General features: G+C 41.3%; 1 protein-coding gene across 1 annotated transcript in view; it reads right to left on the minus strand.

Moving 5' to 3' along the window:
* Positions 1 to 15294: 15294 nt before the first annotated feature.
* Positions 15295 to 20493, minus strand: part of LOC148022353 (uncharacterized) — a 59965-nt gene continuing 54766 nt past the window's right edge. The window contains exons 7-11 of the mRNA XM_087697977.1: positions 17610 to 17694; positions 17408 to 17494; positions 16771 to 16890; positions 16053 to 16154; positions 15295 to 15899 (exon numbers count right to left, since the gene is read on the minus strand). Of these exons, the coding sequence (XP_087554103.1) occupies positions 15732 to 15899; positions 16053 to 16154; positions 16771 to 16890; positions 17408 to 17494; positions 17610 to 17694 (562 nt within the window). The 3' untranslated portion in view covers positions 15295 to 15731. The remainder of the gene's footprint in view (positions 15900 to 16052; positions 16155 to 16770; positions 16891 to 17407; positions 17495 to 17609; positions 17695 to 20493) is intronic.

Here is a 20493-nt window from a genome sequence, read left to right on the forward strand (position 1 = left end):
CCAATCCCATGCAAATGAGGAAGTTGCATGCGAGTGCTCACCAACACTAGGCATGCCAAGGCCTCTTAGATATATCATTTATACCTTGGGGTCCGTGTGAAGGGAGGGGCTCAGGGTCAACAAGGGAGCCAAGTGACCAAGGCCATGATGCATTGTAAAGCTTGAGACTTCAAGCAAAGTACAAGTGTGTGTGCACTTTGTTTTCCTTTTCCCTTTATAAAATGTTTATTGCTAGATTTGACATTGAAGATTGGCTAGAAAGCCACATTTTTTAGAAGTCAAAGTGCTACATAACTAGTTTTTGAAAGTGCTAATTTTTGAAATATATTAATCCTAAGATACATGAAGCTACCATGTAGGATGCCTTACTTACAAGCAAGAAGTTCATGTCTTCCACAATCTCGAGTGTCTCTTTTTGGTGTGAGCAATTCTAGTAAGTAGATTTGGGAAATAGAAAGCAAGTCAGCCACATAAGGAAAGGTGGTTGGAGGTAGAGTATCAAACATGGTAGGATATTAGCAACATTAGTGCTAAGTTGGCAAGGTTGAGGCAGTGATGGAGGGAGGTGGTGGGAGGTTGGTGAGAGAGAGGTGATGGTGGTGGAAAAAGGAGGAGGGTAGGGAGAAGAGGGTGGGATATTTATGGACTAGAGGTTGGAAGTAATGATTGGGGGTTTTGGATAAATTGAAAATTTTAAGGAAAAGACAGAGTTAGGAGGAAGGGGGGAGGAAAGGTTTGGGGAAAGAATACATTGAGGTAGCTATTGGGAAAAGAGGGAGGTAAGAGGTTGGAAAAGAATGTGAAGAAATGAGTGTGTAAGAGATGTTTGGAGTAAGCTTTTTTTGGCAGCCCCCAATTTTTGTTCCACATAGGTCACTTATTCATTTTACAAGAATCTTCACTTGCACCACCACCACCATCTCTATCACTACCTCCTCATCCTCCACCACTTCCTCCTCCTTTGCTACCACCACCACCTCCTCCTCCTCCTAGCATCATCTACTCTTGCTTAACACCACCACCACCACCAACACCATCATGACCTCTTTATCTCAACTTTCTCATTCCCTAACTCTCTCTCTCTCTCTCTCTCTCTCTCTCTCTCTCTCTCTCTCTCTCTCTCTCTCTCTCTCTCTCTCTCTCTCTCTCTCTCTCTCTCTCTCTCTCTCTCTCTCTCTCTCTCTCTCATACATGTAACATCCAAACTCCCATTTTGTAGCTACACTCAACAACATGACTTTTATAGCTACACTATCAATGGTCAGATAGTTAATAGTATAAGAATGTAACACAAGACCCTGTGACATTGTGCATTTGACCTTCTATCCATCCAGGCTTTGATTTTTTGTGCCATGAAAAGGGTGTTGGCAACTTTCTTTTCAATAGAAAAAAAATTCAAAAATTGCTTCAATTATGTCCTCACTCTCTCTATTCAATGAGGGTAGAGATTTCAAAAAATTTGTTGCGAAAGAGGTTGTTGGTAACCCCCTTTTCAATGAAAGAAATACTTAGAACCTTCTATCTTCCAAGGCTTTTTTTTTTCCAAGAAAAAGGATTGTCCACAACCATGCTTTTGAAAAAGTTTTGGCATCAATAATGGAAATCCTTCTTTGATATCTATGTTTCATTATATAATCAAGACATTGCTTCATAATTTGAGATTAGTAGAGTCTCTATCTTTGAGTATTAAATGCAACGAGGTTCACAAACAACTCATTTTCCTCGATTATATATCTAGTTAGTGCATCATCTTTACTATCTATTATTTAAAGTTTTGCATGGGTGACTGCTCCCAAACTAAGGAGAGAGCCCCAGAGCCAATGTGGCACAAGAAGAGATGTTTGGTATTCAAGAAATAAAGAGGGTATTTTTTGAAGGGTGACTTAATGAGGAAAAAAGGAAAGGTGAATCTTTAAAAAGTTGATCAGTGGTCTCTCTCTCTATATGTGTGTGTGTGTGTGTGTGTGTGTGTGCGTGTGCGTGTGCGTGTGCGTGTGCGTGTGCGTGTGCGTGTGCGTGTGTGTACACAAGAAATGAAAGGTTTTCTTTTGAAAGGTGATATGATCATGAAAGGACTCAAATGTGAGCCTCTTAAAAGCTATTCCTTGCTCTCTCTCTCTCTCTCTCTCTCTCTCTCTCTCTCTCCCCCTAGAGAGATAAATTTCTTTTCTAATTGAAAATATGAGATAAAATGATATTTTAATATTTGAATATGTGCATGCAATGTGTGCACATCCTAAAACCATCAAAATGCATGCATACTATTAAAAGAGAGAAATTTTCATGATGAAATGATATTTTACGATTAAACACATGCACGCAATGTGTGCATATTCTAAAAGTACCCATTAATATACATATATACACACTTATGCATATATGCATGCACACATGTGCAAACACATACATTCATGTATATGCATATGCATGCATGCATGTACACACATAAACATATGAGAGAGATGAAGGGAGGTGAGCCCTAAAGTGGAAGCACAAGCGAGAGCAAGAGCTATGGTGCAAGGAGTAGGAGCAATAGAGAGATAGACCCCAAATGTGGCAACTCCAACAGTCACAATGTGTGACCGGCCTTCCCTTTATTCAAATATCACTAAAAGAATAAATAATGAAGTGAAAGTGATGGGTGTTTGCCGCCTGCAATGTGCAAGCACGGGTACTGTCAATGTAATAATACACTGGCAGCTAGGTAGAGGTGCCTTTACCCCCAATAACCTCCCACTTAAAGGCAAATTTGCCTCAGTGAGGAGGGAAAAAAGAAAAAAGTAGAAGTATACATAGATACAATAGGATAAGGAAAGACATCATCTCATCCTATGCCCATCATCTTCCTAAGGAAGGCAAAATACTCCACTAAGAAACTTTCGTGGACCAAGTTTGCAGGATTCTGGTTAATTGAGATCTTGACAAGATCAACAGTTTGTACACCCACTTGCATGGCAGAACCTTCTTGCCCTTAGGCAAGGAAACCAAATCCCAAGTCTCATTCTTATGCAAGGAGTCTATCTCAAATTGCATAGCCCTCTCCCAGGACTGACTGTCACCCCTGCGTATAGCCTCATCATAAGTGAAAGGATGTCCTGCACCTGTAACCAAGACATAATGCACCGAGGGCTGAAATCTATCAGGTGGACGTCTGTCTCTAGTAGACCGTCTCACGGCAGGCTCTGCTGCCTACCCAGCTGCCTGTCCAACACCCTGACCATGAGCAGCTGCTGCAGCTGTAGGCTGTCCAACTGGCTGTGCGCGAGCCCTCGGCTCCTCCTAAAATATGACCCTATGGATCTCAACAACTCTCTCAGGCTGCCTATGCATCTTGTCTTCACGGAAGACGACATCATGACTGTGGGTGACTTTCTGCGCTTGCGGATCCCAAAGAAGGCAACACATCTCGCCTGCATCCCCATAACCAAGGAAAATGCATTTGACACTCTTAGGATCCATCTTACTTCTCTTGTCCCTGGGCACATGGCAAAATGCCTCACATCCAAAGACACGGAGATGCACATAAGAGGGAGGTTTTCCAATCCATATCTCCTCTGCAACTTGAAAATCCAAACCACTAGAAGGTGATCTGTTTATGATATGCACAGCTGTACTAACTGCCTCAATCCAAAAGCTCTGTGGTAGGCCTGCATGGCTAAGCATATTGTGTACACGCTCCTGGATGGTTCTATTCATCCGCTCAGCCAAACCATTCTGGGGGGGGGATGTAGGGGGCGGTCAACTGACGCTTAATACCCCTCTCATCACATAACTGCTCAAAAGCGCGTGAGACATACTCACCCCCATTATCTGTCCTTAGGCATTAGCCTATCCCCGGACTTGTTCTCAACCAATGCAAGCCATCTTTGAAACATAGCCAAGACATTGGATTTCAGCTTAATGGGATAAGCCCAAACTTTCTGTGAAAAATCATCTATGAAAGTAACAAAATACTTTGCACCACCCATAGACTGACAAGGCATAGGCATACACACATCTGAATGTACCAATGCCAAGGGCTCACTCATGCGTGGCCTACCAGACTTCTTATGCGTAGACCTAGTTTGCCTGCCATAAAGACAATGCTCACATGAATCAAAACACGCATGATCAAGGGGCGGTAAGTACTGCAAACCAGAAAGCATTTTCATTCCCTTCAAAGACATATGGCCCAAATGGACATGCCAAAGAGATACATGTGGGATAAAACCCATAGACAAAACATGATCAAGGGAAGAAGCGGATACAATCAAGGGATAGAGGTTGCCAGTCTTGGCACTTCTCGCAATCACAAGTCTACCACGAGTGATCTTCCATGCAGAGTCTCCAAAAGATACATGATAACCTGTGTCATCAAGCTGTCCAGCTGACATGAGACTGCGTGTCAAAGTAGGTACATGACGTACATCTTGCATAACAAAACTGCTACCAGAAGGAAACTGCAGCCTAACATCACCAATGCCCACAATATCAAGAGAGCTATCATCACCTAAGCGCACAAAACGCGAAACAGTACGGTATGAATGAAACCACTCTCGGCAAGGTGGCACATGAAAGGACACCCGAAACAGTACGGTATGAATGAAACCACTCTCCACAAGGTGTCACATGAAACAGTATGGTATGAATGAAACCACTCTCAGCAAGGTGTCACATGAAAGGACACACCTGAGTCCAAGAGCCAACACTGTGCATACATAGAGTGTATCTCTATCATTTGCGAAGCACTAGAAAAAACTGCAAGGATATAATCATCATCAACATCCTTAGGCTGCATAACATTGATCTCTTCAATTTTAACACTGGACTTTGCAGGCACTATGTTGGAATCAGAAGACTTATGTTGCACTTTGTCTTTCCCCTTATCTTTGCATCTTTCATTGCGCAGTTCATGGCATTGTGGCCTAATATGGCCATTTTTCCCACAATGGTAACAAGTAACATCTGCATTCCTGCCACGGGATTTGCTACGTGACTTCCCACAAGACTTGGACCGAGATTTCCGAGAATCCCGTCCACGGCTACTACCACTGCCATGCTTTCCATATCCATCATTCCTGCCTCTAATTGTTATAGCATGCGACACACGAGAGGTATCCAAATTCTTACGGTTAACCTCTTCATGTAGAAGAGCACTCTCATTATCATATAATTTCAAGGTAGCAGTAGAGGCACATAATGCAGTGCGGAATACATCCCATGACTCATTAAGAGTACCAAGCAAGAAAAGAGGAGTGGCATCCTCTGCAAAAGTGATGTCCTGCGAAGTCAAGTTCTTGAGTATAGCATGGAACTAGCTCAAGTGAGCAGACATAGTCACATTCTCCTTCATGCGCAGATCCATAAGCTGCTTCAGCCAATACATCTGACTCGCTGGACTTTTCTTGTCATAGAGATTCTTGATTTTATCCCACAACTGCCATGCACTCTGTTCTTCCTCAAATACATTGTAATGAACCTGTTCTGTGAGAGATAATAGAATAGTGGACTTGCATAACTCATCAAGCTCAAGCCATTCCTCATCTGGCATAGTTGTAGGCGGATGCTCGCTCAACCTCAATGGTTTGATCTGCGATTTTTGCACCAACACCTGCCAAATTTGGCTCTTTCAATAAGAGTAATTCGTACCATCAAGCTTAGTGATGTTGAAAATAGCATGATGAGTGGATGAACTCGCCATAATGCAAGCTGGAAGACTGCAGACAGTTCAAAATTGCTTGTTGTTTACTGCAGAAAATGGCCAAAAAAATCACCAAAATCGAGAGAAAATGGCGAGAAAAGTGTAACCAAAGCTGCTGCCCATCAAGTACTAGTGAAAGTACATCATTTCATAATATTTCAGCATGAAAAATCCATGTCAATCCAGAGTTATATGCTTGTTGTAATAAATGACAGCAGGATACTATGAGAGTCAATTGCTGACCAAAACACTGCACCAAGTCAATAAATGACAGCCAAGATATGACCAGCCATAAACGGGCATAAATCAGCACCAAAAAGTCGTCAAGACCCTGAGCAAACACCCAAACATGTCACCAAAGCATCCGTCAGGAGTAGGCATACCCCCTTGACAGTAGGGCAAAGTATATATAACACTGGCAAGACCTAACACTAGTAGGTGTATGCTCACAAGAGTGCAAAGCCCAAGCTCAGGTCAAAAGCAACTCCAAGATATCAATGCATGAACCATGCAACATTTAAGTGTAAGAGATCCCAAATTCTCAAGTATCTGCAAAATGCTCAAATAGCATAAGCCTCCTGCTCAATGTCGGTCAAGCATACAAGATTCTCCCACTGGCACAAAAGGTAGATAAAGGAGCTCAATAGCTCAATCAAACCAAGTCAAAGTACCAAAGACATGTAACCAAGACAATGCCTCAATAGCAGCCCAAGAGCATGATGGCTATAAAGCAACTATAGGTAGCATCCATGAGCAAGACATACATCCCATAAAGATCTCTCACAACCAAAATGACATCCAATACAAAATTTTGGAATAGCAAATGAGAATCCAAGCCAAGTCTTCAAAGAGCACAAAATCTCAACAAGTACATGGTACACTGTGCCAAGACAAATACATCAAGCTGTAGGCGTCGAGTAAGTATGTACCCAAAGAGCATATAGCTGTCAAAGCACTGACCACTGTCAAGCATAGATCGATGTCAATAGGTGCAGGCTGAAATAAGCTCAAGCTTCCAAAACCATCCGGATCCAATGACAAGCTCGAAGTCGTCCCTCAATGATCAATACATCATAGCATAACCCAAGGCATACACCCGGAACCAATAGGCATATGTCAAAGTATGAAAGATAGCTTTAGTCCAAGAGTATTCAACATGCATTTATTGTTATAAACTATGTACTTTCACCCCCACAATCAGGCCAAAATCATAGCATGACATGTAGCTTCAATCCCCCAATCAATTGGGATGCAATAGGCATCAAACCGGTTATGTAGTCATGCCCAAACAAGTATAGGCATAAACTGTGAATGTAGCACTAGCATCAAATGTCTGTGGACTGTTTATAACAGTCCTAAACACTGTTTTCAGCCACCAAACCAATGCGTAATCTCAAAGGATCAATGCCAAGTATCCATACATGTGCAAGAAGCCCGAAATGGAGCCCGAACAAGTACTTAATGCCAAGCTGGAGCTGGAGCGGAAGTGGCTGAATGGTGGCTGTCCAGGATTAGTCACAGATTTGCGTGATGATGTTGCTACTCCTACGGGTCCATGTGGCAGATCTGGAGAGGTTGGAGGGCTCAAACATGAGCCAAAGAGACCTTGGAACAAGCCTCTAGCAGCCCACAACCAGTGGCAAGGAGATATGAAGGTTGGAAGCTTCAATGGTGGCTGCCCTGTTTACCTAGACATGTGGACTGAAATAAATCTCTGAAATAATGGAGTAATACCTCAATATCAATGCCCTAATGGTGCCTCAATAGGACGGGAAGAAGCTCGGGAAGTTGGGGAGTGATGGGAGCTCAAGAGAATAAGCTATGGCTGTTGCGGGAAGGAAACCCAATACGAGTGGGGAGTCGATGGGAAGCTGAGAATGCCACGAGCCAAGCTCAAGAGTTGGGAAGCCGAGGTCTGATACCAGTTGAAAGGTGAGAAGGATCGAAGCTTGCACTCGAGAGCTATGGCGGGAGAGTAAGAGCAAGAAAGAGAGAGACAAGAAATGGGAACTCCAACAATCACAATGTCCTTCCTTTATTCAAACTGTCACTAAAATAATAAAGAATAAAGTGACACTGAGACGAGCGCCCGCCACCTGCAGTGTGCAGTGGCGGTGACTGTCAGTGTAGTAATACATAGGCGGCTAGGCGGAGGCGCCTTTACCCCCAGCACTTATCCTCAATGATCTCATGAATGAAGTGATACCTCACCTCAACGTGTTTTGTCTTCGCATGGAAGACCGAATTCTTGGCTAATTGGATAGTACTCAGAGAATCCGAATGCACTGGACGGATAGCATCTGTCATACCAAAGTCAGCAACCAAACGGCCTAACCAAATGGCCTCCTTGCAAACCTCAGTAGTTGCAACTCATTCGATCTCTGTAGTGGAGAGGGTCATGCATTTCTACACCCTGGATATCCATGAAACAACACCTCCAACAAAAGTGAACACATGGCCAGAAGTGGACTTTCTACTGTTTGCATGTCCTGCATAGTCAAAGTCAGTGTACCGCACGACTCCTCTATCCTACCTTTCATAACAAATGCACATATCACCAATGCCCTTCAAGTACCTCATGATACCTTTCATGACATCCGAATGCCTCTTTCCAGGTGTAGCTATATAACGAGCCACAACACCAACAACTGCAAAAGCAATATTTGGATGGGTAGCTATCATGGCATACATAAGACTTCCCATTGCGGATGCATAGGGAATCTTGGCCATCTTGACCTTCTGCTCATCTATTTGCAAACAATCAACCTGTGATACCTTCAAATGAGAAGGCAATGGACACCCAATAGGCTTCACATCCTACGTACAAAAGCGCTCAAGACTTTATGAATATACTCCTTCTGTGAGATAGAGTAGTCCCTGAGACCTATCACGCGTAATGCACATACCATACATAAGAGGCGTGTCCCAGATCTTTCATCTCAAAGCTCTTTTTGAGCTGAACCTTAAGAGCATCTAGGCCATCATGATCTTTCCCCTGCCAGAAGCATGTCATCCACATAGAGTACCAAAATCAATAATAAACCATCATGAGCTTTCTTTGTGTACAACCACAGATCCATAGCACTGTGTTTGTAGCCCTGTGACTGCATAAAAGCATAGAGCTTGTGGTACCATTTCCCAAGTGCCTACTTTAGACCATAAAGACTCTTCCTCAATGTGCACACTAGGTGTTCCTTACCAGGCTCTGCAAAACCCTTAAGCTGCTCCATGTATATCTCATCATGCAAGTCCCCATGTAAGAAAGTCGTCTTGACATCCAATTGATAAAGATCCAAGTCAAGCTGGGCAACCAAAGCCAAGACTAAGTGCAATGTAGTCATCTTGACCACATGAGAAGAGACTTCATCAAAGTCAACACCATGTTCCTGCTTAAAACCCTTAGCAACTAATCTAGCCTTGTATGTTGGCTTAGGATGGCCAAGGGACACTTCAACTTATACACACACTTGCAAGGCAAAGAATTCTTGCCATTAGGCAAGGAAACCAGGTCTCACGTATGATTCTTATGCAATGAGTCAATCTCAGATTGCATAGCCCTCTCCTAGGAGTGACAGTCACCCTTGCGCATATCCTCATCATAGGTGAGAGGCTCTCCTGCATCTCTAACCAAGACATAATCCATGGAGAGCATATAACGGTCAAGAGGTTGTCTATCTCTAGTAGAACATCTCAAGGTAGGCCACACTGCCTATCCAACATTTTATCTAACATCCTGGCCATGAGCATCCACTACGCATGCAGGCTATCTAGCTGGCTATGTGGGAGCAAGGGGATCTTGCTAAAAGATAACCATGCATATCTCAACCACTTTCTCAGGCTACCTATGCATCTTGTCTTCATGGAAGACTACATCATGGTTGTGGATGACTTTCCGTGTGCCTGTGGATCCCAAAGACAGTAACCCATCTCACCTGCATCTCCATAGCCAAGGAAAATGCATTTCACACTTTTCGAACCTAGCTTGTTGCATTGGTCCTTAGCACATGGCAAAAGGCCTCATATCCAAAGACACACAAATAAGCATATGAGGAAGTCTTTCATGTCCATACCTCCTATGCAACCTGGAAGCCAAAAAATGCTGTGGTAAGCCTACCTGGCTAAGCGTACTGCGGACCCTCTCCTGGATAGTCCTATTCATGCGCTCAACAATACCATTCGGGGGAGGGGTGTAAGGGGCAGTCAACTGATGCTTAACACCTTGCTCATTACAAAACTACTCAAAGATATGTGAGACATACTCATTCCCATTATCTATCCTTAGGCATTTTAGCCTATGCCTAGACCGATTCTTTGCGAGAGCAAGCCAACGCTGAAAGATGACCAAGATATCAGATTTCTGCTTTATGGGATAAGCCCAAAAGTTACGTAAATAATCATCAATAAATGTGGCAAAGTCCTTCGCACCCCCTAATGATGACTAATAAGGCATGGGTCCACATACATTTGAATGCGTAAGAGCCAAAGGCTCACCCATGTGTAGAATACCAAACTTTTTATGTGAAGTCCTAGTCTGCATGCCATATAAACAATGATCACATGACTCAAAATGCAAGTTTTCAAAAGGTGGAAAATACTGCAAAGCACTAAGCATTTTCATTCCCTTAAGCGACACATGCCCAAGACGAGCATGCTAGAGAGATACATGTGGAATAGAACACATTGATAAAACATGGTCAATAGTACCGGATACAACCAAGGGGTAGAGGCTGCCAGACTTGGCACCTCTTGCAAGAACAAGCTTGCCACGAGTTATCTTCAATGCAGAATCACCAAAGCATATATGATAACTTGCATCATCAAGCTACCCAAGTAGACATAAGGCTTTTAGTCTAATGCAGGTATATGATGTACATTATGAATAACAAAAGTGCTACCAGGGGAAAACTGTAGAGTGACATCACCAATGCCAATAATAGCAAGAGATCGATCATCACCTAAGCGCACAGAACTAGATACACTGCGATAGATATGAAACCACTCATGGTAGGGGTCACATGAAAAGATGCGCCCGAATCCAAGAGCCAACATTGTGTATGCATAGAGTGAGCCTCGATTAGCTGAGAGGCATCACATGAAGAGGTTGCTAATATGTAGTCACCATCATACTCCTTAGGCTATATGAGATTTATCTCCTCAATCGTTACGCTAGACTTTGTAGGTATAATACTGCAATCATTGGATTTCTCCTATACTTTCTCTTTCCCCCTTTCTTTGCACTTGTCATTGCGGATCATATGGCACTACGACCGTATGTGTCCTATTTTCCCACAATAATGGCATGTAAGATCAGACTTACATCCACGAGACTTGCTGCATCCACGTGACTTAGACTGGGACTTCTCAAAGCCCTTCCCATAATGATTATTATCTTTCTTGCCATTTTTGCCACCTCTTACAGATAAAGCATGTGAATTGCAAGCAGTATCATTGTTTTTCCTGTTAATTTTTTTAGTCAAAAGAGCACTCTCTACATCTTTCAATTTCAGCCCATCAAGTTTGTTAGTACAGATCGTAGTGCAAAATGCATCCCAAGACTCGAGTAAAATGCCAAGCGGAAACAAAGGATCTAGATTATCGTGAAACCCAATACCCTGTTGAAGCATATTCTTCATTATAAAATGAAACAAGCTAAAATGAGCAGACAATGGGTCCCCTCCTTCATGCGGAGATCCATCAACTGTTTAAGCCAATACATTGGCAAAGTAGGGCTCTACTTTGCATAAAGTTCTTGAATCTTTTCCCATAGATTCCATGCACTTTGATCTTCATCTTCAACAACATTATTGTGGACCTCTTCAAAGAGTGATAAAATGATAATGAACTTGTATAGTGCATCTAAATCAGCCCAGGCATCATCATCCATGTTCTCAAGTTTAATACCCTTATCTCTTAGTGGCTTAATCTGCAATTTTTGCACCAAAACTTGTCACATTTGAGACTTCCAGTAACCATAGTTAGTGCCATCCAACTTGGCAATGTTAAACAAATTCGTATCTTTAAGATGACCAGCCAAAATGAGTCAAACAGAGGCAAACTATACAAAAAATAGGTTGTAATTAACAGTAAACATGCCAAAACAAGCTAAAAATAAGAGAAACTGCTAAAATGACCAGTTGTCCACCAAATATGCCTAAAAGGATGTTAAACAATAATGATTGCCCTCAATAAATGCTCACAATCTGCAATTTATAGCTTGTAGTAAATCACTATAGTAGATAAAAGAAGCCAAAAGCAAAGCTATCATTGATACATAGCCAATCAATTGCCAGGAAGTAAATATATCTTATAGTGAGTGAAAAAGAAAAATAGGCACCAAGAATTATCAACCAAGCAAGGCGTCAAACAAGATACATCTCATAGACATAAAAGTCATGCATGTAACAAGTCTCAGAGTAACAAAAGAGACCAAGCACAAGCATAGCTGATAGTGCAGTGTAAGTAAAGCTCAATACAGAGCCATTTAAGATGTACACATAACTGACAACACCATGATAGAGATATGTGCCTACCCAAGAGTAGGGTCAAATCAACCCATTAAGCATGAACTGCATACATAAAGCACAGAGAAACCATACACATGTCAATGTCCGACGATCTCAAGCTCAAATGTAAAGTCAAAGCTCTATATACATCCAAATTGGCTAGAATCTCCCATTGGAAGGAAAGTTAGATGCAGAGGATGCAAGCACTGCTCAAATATATCAAGTATATATGATTAGATATTTGACATTTGAGTAGGATACATCTAGAGCATAAATCCCAAAGTAGCTCAAGCCCATAAAGCATAAAGCATTAAAGCTTCCAAAGTCGAGTAGCTAGCAAACAAATAGAGTGTCCAACATCTCCAAAATGCTCAAATACAATCACAAATGAAGACCTAAATGTCAATCAGACATAGACATTCCAAGTAGCATACATTTTTAACATAAGCATCAAAGCATAAAGCCTAGATGTCAAGCATAGGCAATAGGCATAAACTATCACAAAAAAATATCAATTGTAGTCGAATGCCAATTAATGTAGACCAAAACACAGCTTAATCACAACTCAAGCATTTCGAAACCAAAACAAAGCATTTTTCAACCTCCATATACATCCGTATGATCAAATGAATCACCCAAGAAGCATGTGTAAGCAATAGATAGAGCATACATTGACTAAATAGGCTTCAAGCCTAATTATTATAATAGTAAATTCACTATCAAAATTGAGTAAATTAGTCATCAAATCAAGCTCAAAGCCACCTCAAATCATGGACATATGATATACCAATGTACTAGCATCGATGATACACATCAATAGTGCATATAGAACACTCGAATCATAACCAGAAGCAATAGAAATATAAAATACTTGTTAAAAGAGGTTCATCCCTGTTGTATATAGTAGTGAATACACTATCAAACCAAGCTATTTCAACACCAAAATCAGCTCCAAATCCAACCCATAACACATGCACAACATTTCCCGTACATGTAAAATCACCCTAGCATAACCGGGTATCATAAGACCAACAAGGCTGACCATAGAAGCATCAAACAAAGTGCTGCCTTGTATTTTCAACCAACAAACCTCAGCCAAAATAAAGTAAATGAAGTGGTTAAATCAATCCAAAATCAATTCCAAGAAATAACATACCATCTCGAAATATATAAGCATCAACCGAGCATAACTAGGCATCATCTAACCAATGGCAATGAGTGTAGACATCAAATATAAATGCTACCCTATTTTATGACAGTTTATGGACTATTATAACAGTCCAAAATTGAAGCTTAATGCTCAAATCAAATGCCAAGAGTGAAAGGATCAATACCAAGCATCAAAACCAAGTATATAAGTGCTTATATAGCTGCCTAATGAAGATATGTTGTAGGAGATGAAAAACGTGAGCTACTACTAAAAAAGGGACTCTTTCATGCAATGTGATGCTGCACTAGTAAGGTGAGGGCTATGGGGACTGCTCCAAGACTTGCTCGAGAAGGCTTAAAGAGTACCCAAGAAGAATGCAACTGATAAGAATCTTGAATGGAGTGGCTATGGCTACCAACAAACAGATGACTATTGTAGCCATTCAAATGGAAGCTAAGAGTGTGCTCACGAAGAAAAAAACTATGATACCAGTTGGAGGGAGGTGAGCCTTGAAGTGGAAGTATGAGCGAGAGCAAGAGCTACGGTGGAAGGAGTAGAAGCAAGAGAGAGAGAGACTCCGAATGTGGGAATTCCAATAGTCACAATGTGTGACCAGCCTTCCCTTTACTCAAATGTCACTGAAAGAATAAAAAACGAAGAGATAATGATAAGCACCCACAGCATGCAATGTGCAGACGCAGATACTGTCAGTGTACTAATACACAGGCGGCTAGGCAAAGGCACATTTACCCCCAACGAGAGAGAGAGAGAGAGAGAGAGAGAGAGAGAGAGCTATAAAAGACAAAAGAGAGAAAATAAAGGAGGAGATAGAATGGATACAAACTTATAAAGCCTACACATATACACATACATGCATTTACACACATGCAAACATATATATATCCATACACAACTATATATATATACATGTACACGTATACACATGCACACAGATACGTATAATATGCATACATATATAAGGTGAAAAAAGATGAGAGACAAGGCACTCAAGAAAAAAGGAGACGAGAAAAATGATAAGGGGAAGAGATAAGACATCGATATAAATGAAAGCACACATGTTAAGCATGCATATATATATTTGCACACATACATGTATGTATACACACACATACACATGCATACACATATACACACATGCAGACATAACACATACATATGCAATAAAAAGATGAGAGTTAGAGGACTTGAGGAAAAAACAAAGGAGGCAAGATAAAAATGATTAGAGGGAGAGAGGACACACACTTATGAGACCATAAATGAAAATACACATATTAAACATACACACATATGTATATACATACACTTATGAGACCATAAATGAAAATACACATATTAAACATACACATACGTATATACATACATACGCACACGTGTGTGTCTGTGTGCATGCATGTGCGTATACATGTTTTTTTCTTTTTCCCTACTTGTATTGTTTCTTTGTGTGTGTGTGTTTTTGGGGAGAGAGAGAGAGACACAGAGAGAGAGAGAGAGAGAGAGAGAGAGAGAGAGAGAGAGAGAGACAAAACACCATCAAGTTGTTATAAGAGCAAGCTCATACTAGTAATAATGCATACCACATGAGCAATACCCGTGCTCCTCCCAAATACTACATCCAACATACAAAAGAATCCAAGGCACTACTCTAGAAAAGTTTTATGAAAAAACCTCCATTCTTTTCCTGAAGGGGGTAGAATTTGTTGTGGAAAGTAACCAAATACAAATGTTGCATGAGACCACTTACAAGTTAATCATAGGAAATGTAAAAGAAACGGAAATAAGATGTAGCATCGAGACCCACAGGTAGGTATAGTCTTGGATCCACTATAAAGACCACCTCAATATTGTATTGTGTACGAGGCATTAAAATTGACCTCCTAGTCACCACCTCAGATGGAATGTAGTAGGGCAGCAATCCTACTGAACTAGTTACCACAAACATGCATCAGAATCTTATTAAAAATTGCATGGATGGAAGACATGGGAAGAAAGGACTAACACCATCCACTAAGAAATGGCAAAAAGCAAGTTAAAGTTTCAACTTGCATTCTGAAGGAAACTGCAGGTAAACCTAGACCATTCAGTGATAGTGAACAATTTACAATGACCTCTTCATTCTCAAACCATCAGCTGTTCTCTTGAATACCAATCTCCAGCATCAACCTGTTGATTACAGTGGTGTGCTTCTAAGATCGTCAGTCCATTCTCTTCAGCAGCGGTATTGACATGACTATTGTTGTGCAACGACATATAACTTCCTATCATTAACCATTGTGTTTGATAATTGGAAAGGACATACAAATGAAGTGGATGAGGGACAAAAAATTACACAAATTAATATGGAACAGGGATTCCACAACAGCCGTGAAACAATGGTGGCCTATTTCAATTTTGGAACATAAGACCCACTGCAAGGAACTGGTGTATTGCTGGGCAACTGTTCTATGATTTCACTGACCACCTCCAGACATCTGTGCAAAATTTCTTTCTCAATTTTGACAAGCTGTGTTGCAACTCGCCTTTTGGGTGGTGTGTTAGGGTCTGCCAACTGCATAAACAAATACGACCTTGTAAGTGCATAAACAAGAAACAAACATGAGCCAAATGAATCCCACACTTTGCCAATTTCTCACGTATAACACAATCAAAAAATCAACTTCCTCAATCCCTATGGCGTATAATCAATGAGCGCTTAAAATACCACAGAGATATCTTCCAGAAGAGACGTAGGGTATCTGGCTATTCGATCACTGAAATAAGTAACAAGCTGCTCCAATACTGCTCTTTCCATGCAAGGACTAACCTGCAGATAGCCACATCAACATTTTTATGTCATAAACTGTGCCTAATCCAGTCTTTTCCAGAACTATTTAATGATGCAATATTATCAGTAATATCTTATTCATCATATGATTTCATTAACTCTAGAGCCACATTGCTGGAAGCTTCACTGCCCTTAGCTCATTCTCCATTCCATCTCCCTTGCTCTCCTTCCTGGCTAGCTACCTCCCTCCCTTTCCCTCTCCTTGAAGTCAAGCGAAGAAATTTGCAAGTTAAAATCTCCTAAGACCACAAATTTATTGTTCCAATGGTACATTTAAGAGCAATGATTAAGACCACAGAATTAGCAGCCACATTAGTCCATCACATCCTCTTGTAATACAGATAAAATAGGACTGACCCTGAGTGATGCTTCCTGCAGTAAAAGGCTTTCAATTGGGAGGGTACCACCCTGTTTCATATGCCTGTAGCAATACAGTTTATAACTTGACAGACCATCTCACTTTGTATATACATTTCACTGGCTGCTAATACTGCCATGTACTCCCAGGAGCTTAGGTTATAATATTCTTTCTGTTTCTAGCAGAATTCTCAGCATAGGAAATTCAACTATTCATCTCACTGCGTTAATTTCTTACCCCACAAACAGGCCCTTCTGAGGATAGAACAGACAGCATGTCTTCCTGTTCAGAAACATGACCAAGCCGAAGAAATGGTAACATGTCAAGAACTGTTTCCCTTTCCTTTCCCTTGTAGATCTGCAAAGATGAAACATAAATTGAGTTCTGGTAAAGTTGAAATTAGTATTGTGAGACCTTCCCACCCCCACCCCCCAAAACAAAACATGAAACCCTTCCTCCCACGCTGTTTCTTTTTCATAACAGTCGTGTTAAAGTTGTTGTAATAAAGTAAAGTTAGATGGTCTTCTGGCCAACCTGCAAAGGTCATGCAAACAATGTGCAAAGCCAAAAAAAAGCTAAGAAAGGCCACTCAGCCACTAGAACGGAAATCAAACTTCCTAAATCCCCATCCTGAGCACAATTGAAAAATGTAACATCACACACCAAAAGACAAGATTGTTGACCTAGCCTCCCAAGAATAATCAAGGCCTTTGTGATGAAAAGTTCTGACTTGCCAAAAGATGTAATATGTGGTGAAGAGGAACAATAAGAGAGATGTAAGGAAATAAAACTTTTTTACGTAATCACCTAATTCAGAGAGAGATTACTGATGTAAAAGGACATGTAGGAGGACCTCATAAGGCACACAGCTTACCTGAAATGTCTGTATTGCTAACCTATCGTTCTTTTGAGCAATCAATCGCTTTGATTGATATAAGGGATCGGTTGTGTCTAGTGCCACCTAGAAAAAAGTCAGAAAGATGAAAACCACAAATAAAAGAGTACTTACTTCGGACTCAAAAGAACTAGACAATCATTAAAGCAGACATGCAGCATGTTTAACATCATGAGATTACCTCTACTGATAATCGATCGTAAGGGTTTTCCTCATCAACAAAACCATAGTTCAAAAGCAACCTGGCATTTGCCTGAGGACCACACCTACAAGAGATTACGTTTAGAAGTGAAATAATCCAGTCGACTCTTAATTTTATTTAATATTATAATAACACCTACTGTATGTTACCTTATCTTCAAAGTTCAAACACAATTAAGTATAGTAATTAAGAACACTTGCTGTTTTGTCAGATGCATTTTATATTCTGAAGAGTTAGTGCATTGATTTCATAATGAAAGAAAAAGAAACACTTCACTCAAACATGCAGGGACGCCCAAAGCCTCCCAATCACTTAGGTAACTTGGGGTATCTTCCAAAAGTTCCCATGTATGTTAAGAAACTGTTCAAGTGCTTCAAGCCCTGAAAGCCTCGCAAAAGCAGCAGGTCTTCAGCTGCAGCCTGGCACCTGCAATTCAGCACATCTGCAATTCTCACAGCCTTGTGCTCTGCATCCAAAAAGAACGCATACTATCCTATCCAGGACAGGTCTTCCATCAACCGTGTTCAACTGCAAACCTCCAAAGCTTCCAATCACAATCCACAATCTCAGCAGCATAGGCGGTGAATGCCCCCAAGGAAGTTGATGAAGAACGGTGATCCCAAAGCTAGGAAGGATTTGCCTCAAATCTCGAAACAGCCAAACAATCCTATCACACATCTAACTAGTCCAGTTGGGCAATAGTACACATGCCAATTGCCTGCCACTCAACACTTCAAAGACCCACTAGCCCTGGTCACTGATCCAGAGATGATTACCTTGATATGGGTGTCGCCCAAGTTCATTACATACGTTTTGTGGTCCTGACAAAGAACAACCTGTGGTACAAGCACCATCAATCAGATCATCTAAAGGCCACAACCTCATCAAAATTTCAAATACCACATCCTTGCTCACCTCAATCTTTCGTTTCATTGGGTCGTAAAGCTGGTAGCCCTTCATGGTCATGCTATAACCAATGAAGATAAACTTATTTGACTTCGGATCGAGCTTGCCTTGTTTCTTCTTGTCCACATGGACATAGGCATCGCACCCAAAGATGGAAAAATGAGACATGGAAGGCTTCTTCCCAAAGAAAGCCTCATATGGAGTCATATCCTATAAAGCTGAAGTCGGAGACTTGTTGCAGATATGTACCGTTGTAGCAACTACCTCACACAAACAGATATGAGAAAGACCTCAATGCTCCAACATCGAATGGGCCATCTCAAGCATGGTCCTATTGGCATGCTCCACCACACCATTCTCATATGGTGTGTTCAAAAGAGAATACTCCATCCCAATCCCATGCTCTTTGCAAAACCTGTCAAAAACTTTGGAGCAAAACTCTCCTCTATGACTTGCTTTTACACCCTTTGAAACACCTTTCAATCATAAAATTTGGAGTATGCCTCACTGTTGTACTCTAGAAAAAAGGCCACACGTACCTGCTAAAGTCATAAAAAATAAGCGTTAAATATTTGGCCTTCCCAATGGAGACCGTGCCCATAGATCCATATGAGTCAATATGCACCAACTCAAGTGGAGTAGAGCCCTGCAAGAAGCAACCTATGGACAAGACTACCTATGCTACTTGCCCCGTAAGCAACTAAGGTATAAGGTGGGAACAAGAGGAAAATCTCAAAGTCCCTCCACTAACTTCTTCTCAAAAGCCTATATGATGGAGTCAAAATTCAGGTGCCCATAACAAGCATGCCAAAGTAGCCCAAGCTCGTGGGAAGTCCCCACAGCAAGGGTAGTGAGCTTGTCAAGCTCACACTCTAGTATACCTATCCAAAGAATAGAACGTGAAATAGAGTCTGCAACAATCATAGCATCTTGGGTGAAGAGCATCCACATACCTAGATATATCAAACCATGGACAAAAAAAATGTTAAAATCTAAACCCACCACATAAGAACTTTGATTGATAAAGCCTATATATCTAGCAAAAGGAAAACTCCACAAACTCTGTTGTCAACAATGGTGATGGAACTATTAGTAGTCATGTATGTCTTGTGCGGTCATCTCCTGCCTCTGAGCCTCAGCCTAAGTCAAACGAGGACATAGGAGCTTTTACAATGTCTTTGTTGGGAATAAAGGCTCATCGTGCCTTTTACAATGTTCGAGGCTGACAAACGGTGTACAAAGCCTCTACAAGCAGACCCTCAAAAGTGCTCGCTATATCTACAGGCGGGCTCCACATCATCACAACCACCCCGTGCTTGCGGCAATCGGGGCGACTCGGGCGAGCTCCACGTTGCAAGCGACAGATTGGAGGCAATCAAGGTGACTCAAGTGGGCTCCACGCTGCAAGGACAGGTTCGAGGAAGTTGGGGCGACAATTCGCAAGCCAAGTGGTAGGTTCGACGGCCGGCCTTGGTCAACACCAAGACAGGCTCGTCCTTTTCCTTTCAATTTTCCTTAATTTCTGCCATTTTTTGTCTTCCCTTTGCCAGGCCTTCACACGCACAAGTACAACGTGCAATTTTGCCCAAGAAAATTAGGGCTTTTCTCCAATTTCGAAACTTCAGCACAAGACAAGACAATCCAACTCATAAATTGCACATTTAATGCACATTTGCCCAAGAAATTTTAGGGCTTTTCACATTTTAGTGGAATTGGTATACTCTAAACCCATGAAAATTGGGGCTTTTGCAAAATCCCTTCAATTTGTGCAACAAATGTTTGGTATATGCACTTGGGTACATGTATTGATGCAATCTAGACGGATTACCCTCTAAAATTTTGGGGCTTTTGATCAAAATTGTCAAATTTGTGCCCGGGAATGATTTTGGAGCAGAAGTTGCAATGAAATTTTGGGGATTTTACAAGTAATTGGTGCCTTGGTCTCTAAATGTATCAG

The sequence above is a fragment of the Lygodium microphyllum genome, chromosome 17 (genome assembly GCF_053477565.2).
Source record: "Lygodium microphyllum isolate KBCC chromosome 17, Lygodium_microphyllum_v1.1.10, whole genome shotgun sequence".
NCBI classification, from domain to species: domain Eukaryota; kingdom Viridiplantae; phylum Streptophyta; class Polypodiopsida; order Schizaeales; family Lygodiaceae; genus Lygodium; species Lygodium microphyllum.